A 13,195-nucleotide genomic window follows, 5' to 3' on the forward strand; every position below is an offset into this window, starting at 1 on the left:
CTATTTCTGAATACATTTTTAAAATAAATAAAATACAGGGAGGCCAAAATCAAAATGGGAGGTTTTAGACTTCCTATCTCTTATAAAATGAACCATAAAATTTAGCCTTGAGGGGTGCCTGGGTGGCTGAGTCGGTTAAGCATCTGCCTTCAGCTCAGATTATGACCCCGGTGTCCTGGGATGGAACCCCGAGTCAGACTCTCTGCTCCTTGGGGAGCCTGCTTCTCCCTCTCCCTCTGCTTGCCCCTCTCCCTGCTCTCACTCTCTCTCCTCTCTCACTTTGTCAAATAAATAAATAAAATCTGTTTTAAAAACACAAACCTTAGCTTCCAGAAAGTTCAAACCAAAAACTATGCTCCTTCTGTATGAGCTTCTTCCCATGGGAAAGGCTGTAAACTGATTATTGGACATGTGTTGGCAAGAATGGCGACCTGATTTATGGATAGAGAAAACCCATAAATGGAAAATCTTGGCATGTTATTATTTATTCTTCTGGACTTGTCATTTCTGTTATAAGAAAAAAACATCAGCTAAAGTAATGATAACATACACCTACTCACCAAATATTTCTCAAGCTTAAAATAATGCTGATAACCTAGGACACAAGACACATGCTCAGTACTCAGAGATCTCACTGTCTAGTGATAAATGTGTTGACCAAGAAGAGCTGTAAAGCAACCAAAAGTGTTTATTTGGGTCTTAGGGATTGCAGTGAAGGAGACATGGAGTAAAATGACATCCAAACTGTGCTTCAAACTGCAAGCAGGGAGTATGGGCTTACACAGGCAAACCCCACAAAGTCCCGTAACTTCTTTCAAAAGAATTATCATTTGTACTGACAGAGTTAAAGGGAATGTCTAAGGTTCACTCTTTGTCTAACACATGCTACATTATCTCCATTTCAGTCCAGAGTAAAAGGATGTTTTCCAGGAGGTGATTAAGGTGTAATCAACAAGTTATAATTGATAAGCCAAAAGTCCATGCAGTTCCCAAACTTGAAACAGGAGATGGGCAGAGGCTTGCTTCCTGGCATCCTCCCCATCCAATTTTGGATGCCTCTCTTAGCAGTGCTTACTTAAGGTTGTAATCGCCTTCCACAAATGAAACTCACAAGCAAGCAATTATGCTAGAAGGCAGAAAGTGTGGTGCTGGAGGAGCTGGGGTTGGAGGATGCAAGGGGAGGAGGGGGACTGGATCCAGAATGACAGGCTGGGGATATGCCTACTGAGCACATAGGTTAGTCAGAGAAGGACAAGCATTGCGAGAAAGTGTATGCAAGCACATGGAGTCTACTAAGGGACACTGAGGAGGAAGGAGAGACCCTTGGAGAGGAGACAATTTTATGTCAATTTCACAGGCCCTGCAAGAACCTGGCTTGTCCTTATTTCCATGGGCTTGCATGCCATGAGGAGAGTGATGCTTGTGTCCTAGTGTCCTTTGGCCATGGTAAATATAGTTAAGAGGTGTCAAGATCCAGGTTTTGACTGTGTAGAGCCCAGTCCCTTCGCTTCATAACTCCCATGAGAAGAAAGACATAGGGCAGCTGCTCTAACATTCTAGGGTCCTTACCACAAAAGAGAACCAGTGTACAGTGCAGAGAACACTACGGCCCCCCAACAGCAATATCTGGAGGGTAGTGATAGAGGACCAAGCGCCCATCCCATTGGCTGCCGCTGTGCTAACCCTGGAGAGGCTTGTCAGGGATAGTCAGAGGGTGATGTGAAGTATGGGTGCCCACCAGTGCACCCTCTTCTGCATCCCTGTGTGCAGCTCAGGTTTACCCACACACAATCGTGGACCACAGGACTCTGCTCCTTTATAACGTCTCAGCTACTTGTTGGAAGAGCACAAACTTTACATAGATGACATAGGGGAAAAAGAAGGGGGGACTGTGTCATGCACCCCATTACTAATATATTTCAGAATGGTTTATTCTACACTTCTATCCTCTGCAAAACCCCTTCTCAGCTACTGCGCAACTTGGAGTTCTCTTTTCCTGACTCCCCCGATCTCTGCGCTGTTCCTGCCCCTCTCTCTACGCCCTAATCTCTAGGATTTACTCTGAAATATTTAATATCAATTGCACCCCCCCACACTGTCCAGACAGTGGGTATATTTCTCCTCCGAAACTGCCCACCCACCTGTCCATACCCAATTGCTGAAAACTGAGCTTTCAGTTTCAAAACTGGGAAACACAGTTATCAAGGAACCTCTTTAACAAAGGTGGTCTCTCTCCATCAGAAATTTTAGTCAAGTTTGGGGGGCAGGGAACAATTTCTTCAAATAGTTACATAACCAAAGGCATGGCGGGGTCCCAAAAGGATCGAGTGAGATGATCTGTGAACCCTTCTTCATCCTCTGAAGGTGTAGCCCATCCAGCCTGAGGCTGGACTCAAGATGTCATAACATCCCCCAGGACACCCGGGTGGCAGACCCTCCAACCATACCCAGGACCCAAGCCCTCATCATCACCCTCCTGCCCCACTGGGCAACCAAATGCGGTGTTTCCCTGCCCACATGGGGCCACAGGTATCCGGATGCTGGACCAGCCCTTCATGACGGACATCATCGAGGCCTCGTCCATCAGCCACATGCCTCAGCTGATCGACATCTACAGTGCCAGCTGGGGCCCGACTGACAACGGGAAGACGGTGGACGGCCCCCGCGAGCTCACACTTCAGGCCATGGCCGACGGCGTCAACAAGGTAAGGACTTTGCTGTGGCCACCTGGCCCCTATCCTGAGGGGTAGGGTGGGGGACGTTGAGGGTGGGAGGCATCCAGAGGAGGTGAGAGAATGAAGCAAGGGGCAGGGAAGGAGGCAGAGGTGGGGCTGTCACTCAGGACCTTGGAGAAATGGACCCCCAAACAGGGTTAGTGGTGAGAATTTATTGGAGGGAGCTCCTATAAAGGGCAAAGAGGAGGGGGCAAGAGGTTGCAGGAGGTGCCTTCAGACAGCAATGCTGGCCCAATTTGCATAAAGGAACGGGGAGGAAGGAGAGTCATCCTGGGGGCACTCCACTGTGCCACAGGTCAGCTGGGAGCAGCCCCCAGGCAGTGGCATCTGGGTGTGGAAGGGACGGCTCTAGCACCCATGAGCCCCCAGTTTTTGAAGCTGCCCTTCCCTGGAACAGAGAGCCAAGGAGAAGAAACCAAGACAGAGCCTCCAAAAGGAGTGTCTCCAGTCAGCCGCCCATGTGAGAGGAAAGAAGTTCCCTTCCTCCCATCTCAGGGCAGGGTCATCTCCAAGAAGACATGAGCCAGGCCCCGAGATCAGAGTCTTCTGGGTTCAGGTCCCGTTTAGGACACGCAGTGTCTGGGTGTATCTGCAAATGACTTGACCTCCCTGCACTACTGCATTTTGCCTGTAAAATGGTGATGATCATTCATTTCTCCTGGGATCATTGTAAGGTGTCAATGAGATAAATACACCAGTGTTTGGCACTGGGAATTTCCCCAGGAAGGGTTGGTGTTTATCCAGGTCATTATGGACGTTTCGTCAATCTCCCCAAAACTTTGTGGCATAAAGCCCAGTGTTTTGCTAGTCTTGTGGGTCAAGAACTCATACAGGGCACAGAGGGGATGGCTGGTCTCAGCTCCAAGAGTCCTGGGCTTCCAGTGGAAAGTTCCAGACTTGAATTGCCACACAGCTTTGTCTTCAAGAGCTCTTAGGATGGGCCGAGTTCCTCACCATTGGCGCCACAACACCAACCACTCAAGAGTACTTAGTCATTTTGTCTTAGTCTTGTCTTCAAGGTTGGACTTGCCCTCAGGTAATAGTGATGCCCTTTCCATGCTTTGAGTTTGCTTATCTAATCAGCCATGGACATAGGAATCACATTTCCCAAGATTACCACATGGTATGTGGAGTAAGAGTTGTCAGGTCCTAAGTGAAGGAAAGACAAGTATGTCACATTTAGTGGATGGACTTTTGGAAGGGCATTTTAGGAATTTTTAGAAAGTTTTCTTCTTGGATTTTGACCGATCTCAAATGGATGGAATGGTTATAATCATGTTTGGATATATAAATTAGCACCATTATAAATGAACTACAAAATGCATTTGTTCTGTTTAAGTTATTTAAGGTCTATGTGAAATATACATGAACTTATTATTTGTACATTTATATCACTAAGAGGTGTGTGTACGAAACACCCCAAACTCAACAGTAGCTTGGAAAGGTAAAAATATTGAAGAAAATTTGAGTGGACAACTGAAGGCTATTTTGTTGTTTTAAAGTGTTACAAAATGTCAACACTGTGTTTTGTTTTATTTTTAACTGTTGTCACTGTTAAATCCCACAACTTACTCATCTTATAACTGGAAGCTTATACCATTTGACCTAGGTATGGTCACCCCAGTCCTCTTCACCCCTCAGGCCCCAGGCCCTGGTAACTCCCTGTTTCTATGAGTTTGACTTTTTTTAAGAGTCTACAGATAAGTGATACCATGAAGTTATTTGTTTTTCTCTGCCTGGTTAATTTTACTTAGCATAATGCCCTCTAGGTCTGTCCATGTTGTCACAAATGGTAGGATTTCCTTCTTTTTATGGCTGAGTGTGTGTGTGTATCTCGTATTTTCTTTACGCATTCATGCATTGATGGACAATTCGGTTGTTTCCATGTCTTGGATAGTGTGAAAAATGCTGCAGTGAAATTGGGATGCAGATACGTAAAGACAGTAATTTCATTCCCTTCAGATTATCCCAGAAGTAGGACTGCTGAGTCATATGGTAGTTCTGTTTTTAACTCTTTTCCTGCACACTCTTTTCCTCAGTGGTTGCACCAATTGACATTCCCACCAACAGTGCACAGGGATTGACTTTTCTCCACGTCCTCGCCAACACTTATCTTTTGATAATAGTAAAGCCCACTTTTTCAATATGTTTCCTGAGGTCAGAGAATACGTTTTCCACACCAACTATCCTTGGAGAACATAATAAAGAAGAAATATTTCCAAGAGCTCTTAATTGGGGAAAAAAAAATCCTCAGAAATTGGCCTCACACTTGAAAACATGATGGATCAGCTGTTCAATCAATAGTTATGGAGTTAATATGTGAGTGACATTTGTTGGTTGAAAGATTAAAAGTCACATAGAAATCTGTAACTGTAGTGAACGCCAGTGGTGCCCACCTACATCTCCTTTATCAGCCTTGGGGGGCAGCCTTGGGGGGCACCCCCAGCTGATAACTCATGACTTCCCTTTCCCTGGAGAATTGAATTACCGTGGCCTATGAGAGACTTTCATCCAGATGGTTATGCCCACACACACCCCCAGGAAGCAGCCCATAACCAATGACTAATTCAGGGTAGAAGAAACCAGCCTGCTTGCTCCCAGCAGGCATTACTCTGAAGCGTCATTTATTACCTCAGAACCTCCAGTGAATCAGGCCAAAGCTTAACTTAACTTGAGAACATGTCGTTTGGGGTTCCTTCATTGCCTATCTTGTTTCACTCCCTCCTTGACAGATTTCCCCCTGAGTATTTGTTCTCAGTACACCTGGTAAGGCCAAGTACCTACTTCAGACTCTGCTTCCAGTGAACCCTCTCTGAGACATTATCTCATTGAGGTTCACTCTTTCCCTTGACTTCCAGGAAGCTCAGAATCAAATTTGTGCCTAACAATGTAGGTTTTCGTAGGCTAAGTTTTCTGCTATCCCATTTTCTCCCCCTCTCTCTACCAGCCATGGCCTCTAAAATCATTCCTTAGCTCTTGTTCCCATGTCCTTTTTTGTATTCCTATTGAATCCAAATCTATTAATACTGGGAAGTATACAATTTGTAAAAGAATTGATTAAATGAGTTCGATTTGATTCCATTAAATTTAGCTTTAAGTCTAACTTTGGGATCCTCAAATTGTTTCTTACTTCCACAATTCCTAGTTTTAATGGACTAAACCATCTCACTGGACAAAAATCGACAGAGTCTGCACCCTAAACAATAATAAACAGTGAATCAAACAAAGTGCCACCCTTTAGAGCAAGGGTCCACCAACCTTGGCCCACAGGCCCGAACCAGCGTGCTAGCTATCTTTGCAAATAGTTTTCTAGGCTGATCCATGCCTTTGTATCTTTGCAAACACAATTTCTCTTCCAATCAGGGCTGTCACAGTCTCCTCATGTCAGGAAGCACATGGGGCCTGGGATGATGGAATCATCCACAACCTCTCTTGTGGCCTGTCATCTCCATCTCCATCTTCACTAGACAGCTAGCGTTGCATGAAAGGAGGTCTGCCTCTGTTGCAGGGACTTTTTTTTAAGAGTTGGCATGAGATTAGAGAGCTGAGCTTGACAGCTGAGAGATCCCATTTCTCACCTCAATCCCATCCTGTGTTTGGCCACAGGAATTCACACTAGTCGCTTAGGTTCTCCAAACCTCACTTTCTTCTTCAGTAAAATAGTCCATATCAGTGGTCCTCACTGTGCAGCCACTGGACCACCTGCAAGTTTGCAAGGGATAAAGAGCTCAGCCCCATCTGCCCACCTGTTGTATCAGAGTCTGCATTTTAACAAGGTTGCACTTACGTTTGAGAGGTGCTTCTCTAAATGATTTCTAGAATATGTATCTCATAACCCCAAGATACTAAGACCACAAGATAATGTGGTTTTGAAAATCCCCCAATGACTAGGAAAGGGCAGTAGAGGTGACTTGTTTTCTGGAAGTAATGGCACTGTGCATCTTCATCTGGGTGGTAAGGGGAAGGGATTCGTGACCAAGCTGGATGCTCTGGTGTTTCTCTGAGCTGCAGGAGCAAGGGCTCAGGTGGCTCAGCTTAAGGGGTTTCTTATAGGGATACACAATGAGGGACAAGATCGATGGGATGGATTCGAGCAGGACCTCATCCAGGCTGGGACCAGACATAGGTTCTGGATCCAACATGGCTGCAGGATTCTGGCCACAGAGCATGTGGAGATTCCCATGGGAGCTCCTATGGGCACAGGGCTTGGCTGTTCTCTCGTGCCTGTCTCTCTTTGTGTGTCCCTCTCTGAATCCACTATTCCTCTTCCTTGGGGCTTATGTTCATATGCTACGTCTGCATAGACAGGACCCCCTCAGCAGCCTTGTTTGTCATAACCTGTCGGGCTCTACTCCAGCCTCCATCTCCCCCACCACTCCCATGCTTGAGGGGGAATCTTGGCCCCAAATTAGGGGAGACACTTCTCTCTCTGGTAGGTTCCAAAACTAACAAATGTAGGTCCTTTAGACAGGTTTAGAACTTGAAGGGTCAGAGGTCAGTCAGAAGGCTGCTAACAGAGACTCTTTCTTTTCTGTTCTGGTAACATCAAGTGGCAGTTGTCACCATTGCACAGGCTTTGTAGAGCTCTGGAGGGGAAGTTTCCTCTGAACGGTTGAATTCTTTCAGAAGTCTCAATAGAAATATAACACCATGAGCTTCTCCTGTCTTATGGGTAGAATTCTTCTCCCCCCCACCAAAATTCACATGTTGAAATCCTAACCCCCATCTCAGAATGTGACATGATTTGGAAATAGGGCCATTACACTTGTAATTAATTAAGATGAAGTCATCCTGGAGCAGGGTGGTCCCCTAATCTGATATGACTAGTGTCTGTATTAAAAAGGTAATTTTGGACACAGACACACAGGAAGAACGCCCAGAGAACACAAAGGCAGAGATCGGGGTGATGCCTCTACAAGGCAAGGAAGCCCCCAGCAGCTAGGAGAGAGTCATGGAACAGATTCTCCCTTCCAGCCTTCAGAAGGAACCAACCCTGCTGACACCTTGACTTTGACTTTCCAGAACAGCTAAATAATCTATTTCTGTGGTCCACACCACCCACACTTTGTTACAGCACATCTAGAAAACCATACACCTTCCAGTCTTAGAATGGAGATTTGGCCAGATTCCAGCAGTGCAGAAACAGCATGGTCACTTTTTCAGTTATCCTTGATGTCACCTGGCTCCCTTTCAGATAGTTAAGACAGCCGAGCATTGATCCACTTACAACTTATTCGCATCTGACACCTTGAGAGGCAGTCTTCCTTCGCTTTCTAACATCGTTCCTCAAAGGAGAAGCTTACAACAATTCCTGTGTGCCATCATCAGCATTCAGCCCATCTGAGAGCCACAAGGTCCCCTGACATTTGAAAGGCACAGTACCATTTACAGAGGGGGCTTACCAACAGGATGGGGGCAGGGGTAGGAGGAGGTGGTGCCGCCCCATTTCAGTGCCTCAACAATTTGGAGGTTTTAGGATGAAATTTTGATACACAAACTGCTTGTTTGGTTACTGTGTTGTTCACTGTGTGGCTGGAGAGAAAAGGTTGCATATCCAAGGACCCAGGACCAGGTGACAGTACCCTGGGGAACACTTGGCAGATGTCATCCTTCCCCAGCAGACAGGGATTTCCACTGAGAAACATTTTTTGACACCCAAGGCCAAAAAGAGAGATATGTAAGTGACATCTGTCCTCGGTCTGAATTTACGATGCACATGGCATTCAATGCAGCAAATCCCCGAGTGGCTGCTGTCATTTTCCATGGACTTCTGAACTGCTCCCCACATCTCAAGTCTGGATATGTCTCTCTCCTCCATCTGTAGCCTCCCCTGCTGCAACTAGAAAGGCCCTTTCAAGTGTGATTGTTCTGGAAAGCATGCCAACTGCACCAAAACTTAAAAAGAAAAATTGTTATGACTTATCTTCAGATGACAGCGTGTAAATATTTTAGAAAGTGAAGTGAGTATGATGAAAAATACATGATTTCTCACTCGACTTTCCCCCAAGCTGTGGGAATGGTTCTTTCCTTGTTTCAAGGTGACATTTTTGGGGGCAGAATTGTAGAATCTTGTAAGTGTTGGTGTATTATACATGAGCAAAGAGCTCCTCTCAGTTATCTGGTCTACTCTAAAGAGAAGTCTGCCTCAGAAAGGTAGTCTCCACTGAAACAAAGGAGGCAAATAATTACCTAGCTCACAAAGGTAGGTCTTGTGCTTGTCTTTGAATTTTAGCATCTTGTGGATACGTTTTGTTTGACGGACATAGCAATGATAAAGAAAGAGGAAGAGGAAAAGGAGGCTGAAGGACCTTTTGGGAGATGCACTGTTTGCCATAGATCCCACCACCCCAAATTATCTGACCTCTATTTCACACATAAACATCACCTACCTGGCTCCTTACAGATCTGAGTTTGCATTTCCTATATTTCTTCAGTGAATGCTTAAGTGAGGCAGCAAGGAGCAAAGAAGAGAAAAAGAAAGGAAAATTTTTCCCTTTATTTGTTTTTTTCCTTTTTATAGTCTACATGATGACCATACAATAAAAGCATTATTCACATTTTATATGGGAAGTAGGTGATAGTCATAGACCCCTGAATTATGAGATATCCAATAACTGACTTCTTTCTTAGTTTGGGATCCCATAAAAGCAGACCCAAGACAAGAATTGAGTTCATGTAGTTGCTTTGGGAACTAAAGGGAGGACCAATAATGAAGGGGGAGGTATTGACAGGGAAGAAAGAGGCCAATGAAGAGTGTGTCATCGAACCAGCTACCACTGGGAACAACTAGAGCTTAATCCCACTGGGAAACTGGAAAACCATGCAGAACAGGCACTGGAGTCATCCGTGCCAGTGGTAAGGGAACTGGGGTAAAAGTCATGGTCAACCTAAATGGCACAGCACTCTTGGTCCAGGGGCAGGTGTGCAGAACAGGCTCTTGGGGAAAAAAACCCTTCTACAAAGAGAGGCCTGTGCTGGCATTTGGAAATCCCCAGTGCACAGAAGGGCTAAGGAATGTGGGCTTATGCCCACTGCCACCTGCTACAATCTCCAGAGTGCAGTTTGACAAAACCTAATCCTGGGCTTAGAGTCCTCTCTGTCTGGGTAATAAAGGACCAGTAGGGTGATGTGTTTGCTGGTCAGAAAGATGCAGGCCTTGCAGAGACTGGTAGAGTAACAGAGCCCACGTGTTGGGGGACCACAGGGTCTCACATTGCCCTGACAACCAGAAGAGACATTTAGACACCAGAGGGCCTTGAAAGTGACAGTTGATTCATGACCTTCTTTCCACACCTCGAGGAAGTGCAGCTACCCAGGGCAACCTGTGGTACGTCTGTGGTTGGCTCTGATGGCTATATCCCAGCCTCTGATTAATCACGGTTCAGGGTTGCTACTGGAGGGAGCATCTCAGGAATATTTAAAGACAAGGCTACAGAAAGTCCTCTGAAGCACCAGTGAGACAGAGCTTTGATTGTTAATCAGGTAGTCCCTGGGGGATTGCACAGGGCAGAAGCACAGATCCTAGCTCTTTGGGCTGGAAAGTACAAAAGAGGGATCATTTGCAAAATGGTGGCTTGAAGGGCCCCATGCAGGCCAGGGAGGTGGAGGGCTGCCCAGGGAGACAGTGATGAACTGGGCATTGGCGGCCCAAAGCCCTAGTGTAGCCCCCTGTAATTTAATCAGAGCAGTGGGTCTGACATGGTGGAAGTGAGTGCAGGGGCCTCTGGCAGGCAATGGATGCCTCCTGCCAAGGAACTCTCAGGAACAATCCATGAACCCTGATTTATGCTCTGAAACAAAGCAAAGGTTCACAGTTGGGCAGGAGCTGCCAAAGTGTGGAGTCTGCAACCCAGTCTCTGAAATGATGGTTGCAGTTACAGTCCCTCCATTCATTTGTGATAAAGAGAAATGGAAGGCTGGTTGGTGGCTTTTGGGTGATTCCTTTCAAGTACTGGCCAGCCTGAGAAGGGATGGCCAACCATGATGGTTTCCCATTTTTAGTACTGAAAGTCCCACTTCCTGGGCAAATCGCCAACACTCAGTCACTCCCCTGTGGCTTTATTCATGGTAGTGACTTACCTGAACCCGGAGAAAACCCCAACCAGCTTGAGGGATTGACATGAATGTTAACCCTTCACCAACTCCAGTGACATCAGAAAGGCTAATCATGGTGTGTTTGGATCCTTCTAGAAATGAGACAGGATTGCATAAGAGTCTTCCCTACAAAGCCTAGATGTGGCAAAACAGGTAGTAATTAGAGGCAACAATAGTAGGCACCATTAAACATGGCCTTGAGTAAAGGATTTAATCAGAACCAAGGGCAATGTACCACCCTCTGTTTGGCTTTTCTGGAACTTGTGACACCCCCAGGGCAGTCTTGAACTCCTGTGGAACCTGATGGGGACACAAAGCAGACTCTGTGATCCAGGGGCAATTGCCCAGCTCCACTGTCCTGGTGGCCGTTCACAGGAGCTCTCCAGGGGGACTGACCCCAGCTCCCACAGGGAGAACCTGCTCATCAGCTCACACCTGGATGGCTTTTCTCCCTTTCCCATTTCACATTCCCCTGCCCCTAAAATATGCTTCCTGAGATCATCCCTCCCCAAACTAACTATTACTCCCTGGTCCTTGTCTCAGTGTCTGGTTTTGAGGAACATAAACTGGACCTAACCCCTTTCTCCTATAGGTGTATCCAGTAGCTTTCTGAAAGTAAGCCTAGCTCCTTACAGGAGGACCATTCACCCTTCGTCCCCATTTAAGGACCTTTGAGCATTCACCACCACTTTCAGCACTGAGTACAGAAAAGAGTAGAAGTGATAAATCATGAACCCAACCCAATGGGAATATAATTCCCATTGTATTTTATGGGAAATATACTGTATGGGAATATAATTAATCACTTATATTGTGACAGAGAGGGACTCTCTAAGCATAAAAGCAAAGGGACAATATTTACCAAAATATGTAATAAATATTACTACATATAACCTTTCAAAATTTCTGCAAGTCTGGTCATTGTTAAAACTCAGCAATGGATCCATGGGGATTCATTATAGTATTCACTCTACTTTCATTGTGCTTAGCATTTTCCAGATGAAAAGATTTTATTCATCCCCCAAAATAAAAAGCATTTCAGTAGGTGGATAAGTTGTCAAGAGGAAGAATACACATTTCAGGAAAAATGAAAACAGCAACTGCTCTAATACTATACAGATGGCTATTTGTGGCTTGGGATAAAAATTCCAGGGACTGCATTACACAGAGATTTCTTTCAATGCTATATCTGCTAGAAGGCAAATGGAATTGAACGTGATGAACTGTATCAGTCAGGAGAGGCTACATTAAGCTGTGGTAACAAAGAGCTCCAAAAGCTCAGAGGCTTCAAACCACAGGGGTTGATTTCTCATTCAGCTACACATCGCCATGGCCACTAGGGGGCTCTGCTTATCAGTTTCTCAGGGAACAGAGGGGACATCTGGAACATTGCTAGGCACTGTGCAGAGGGAAAGAGGGTGTTCTACAGCCACTGGAACTGACTAGTAAACAGTTCAGCCTAGAAATGACACTATGTATCAGCCACTCCCTCTCAAAACTCATTGATTAAATTGGCTTACAAGACCCCACCCAACCACAAGGGGATCAGGGACCCAGACAGTGGACAGCTAGAAATAGAAGTCATATAGCACCAATGACTACTACAATGAGTCCAGAAGAGCTGCTAGGTGACTCAAAAGGTAACCAGGGATCTAGTGAGGACAAACACAATGTCAAAGATGCTTGAGTAAAATTGTTCAACAAACTGTGAGCACAGAAAGGCAATAACTGTAAGTCAGTACATTGTTTCATAGTTAAAATATGTATTTGCAAAAAATAATTAGCTTATGCAATATAGTGGGAAATTTTCTGCAAGTCAAAACACAATATATAGTTAACTTAATAGAAGATTAAATAAATAAATATTAAATAAATACATATGTAATATAAATGACAAAAATTTGGCTAAAGTCTTTAATATAGAAAGAGCTCTAACAAATCAGTAAAAAGAAGATGAAAGGAAAAAAGGCAAAGGATATTATCTTTGAGGCTTGGTGCTTTGTTAAGCTATTATAAAGAAACAATACAAATGAGCAATAAGGATGCAAAAAGAAACTCAACTGGCCGTGGAAAAATACATAACTCAAACAACAAGGTACCATTTTGCCCACAAAATTGGCAAAATTAGTTTTGAAACTGTATGATTCTAAATCTTGACCCACAGGGACTGATTGTGGAATTCTTATACATTGCTGGTAAAAAAAAAAAAAATAAATTGCTAACAAGCTTTATAAAGAGTAGTAGCATGGCAGTATGGATCAAAAATCTTTGAACACTCATTCCTTTTACCCTAAATTCTTTTAGAAAGTCTGCCTAGGACACTTGGGTGGCTCAATCGGTTGAGCACTGGACTCTTGGTTTGGGAT

At 44.9% G+C, this 13,195-nt stretch overlaps 1 protein-coding gene across 2 annotated transcripts in view; it reads left to right on the forward strand.

The window, feature by feature from the left end:
- The window catches only part of LOC111141692 (proprotein convertase subtilisin/kexin type 2), a 260,865-nt gene that overhangs the window by 211,958 nt on the left and 35,712 nt on the right, over positions 1 to 13,195 (forward strand). For both annotated transcript variants that reach the window (XM_022494453.1, XM_022494454.1), the window contains one exon: positions 2,530 to 2,705. In XM_022494453.1, the coding sequence (XP_022350161.1) occupies positions 2,530 to 2,705 (176 nt within the window). The remainder of the gene's footprint in view (positions 1 to 2,529; positions 2,706 to 13,195) is intronic.

Source organism: Enhydra lutris, unplaced genomic scaffold (assembly GCF_002288905.1).
Source record: "Enhydra lutris kenyoni isolate GAN:26980312 unplaced genomic scaffold, ASM228890v2 scaffoldscaffold6, whole genome shotgun sequence".
Taxonomy (NCBI): domain Eukaryota; kingdom Metazoa; phylum Chordata; class Mammalia; order Carnivora; family Mustelidae; genus Enhydra; species Enhydra lutris.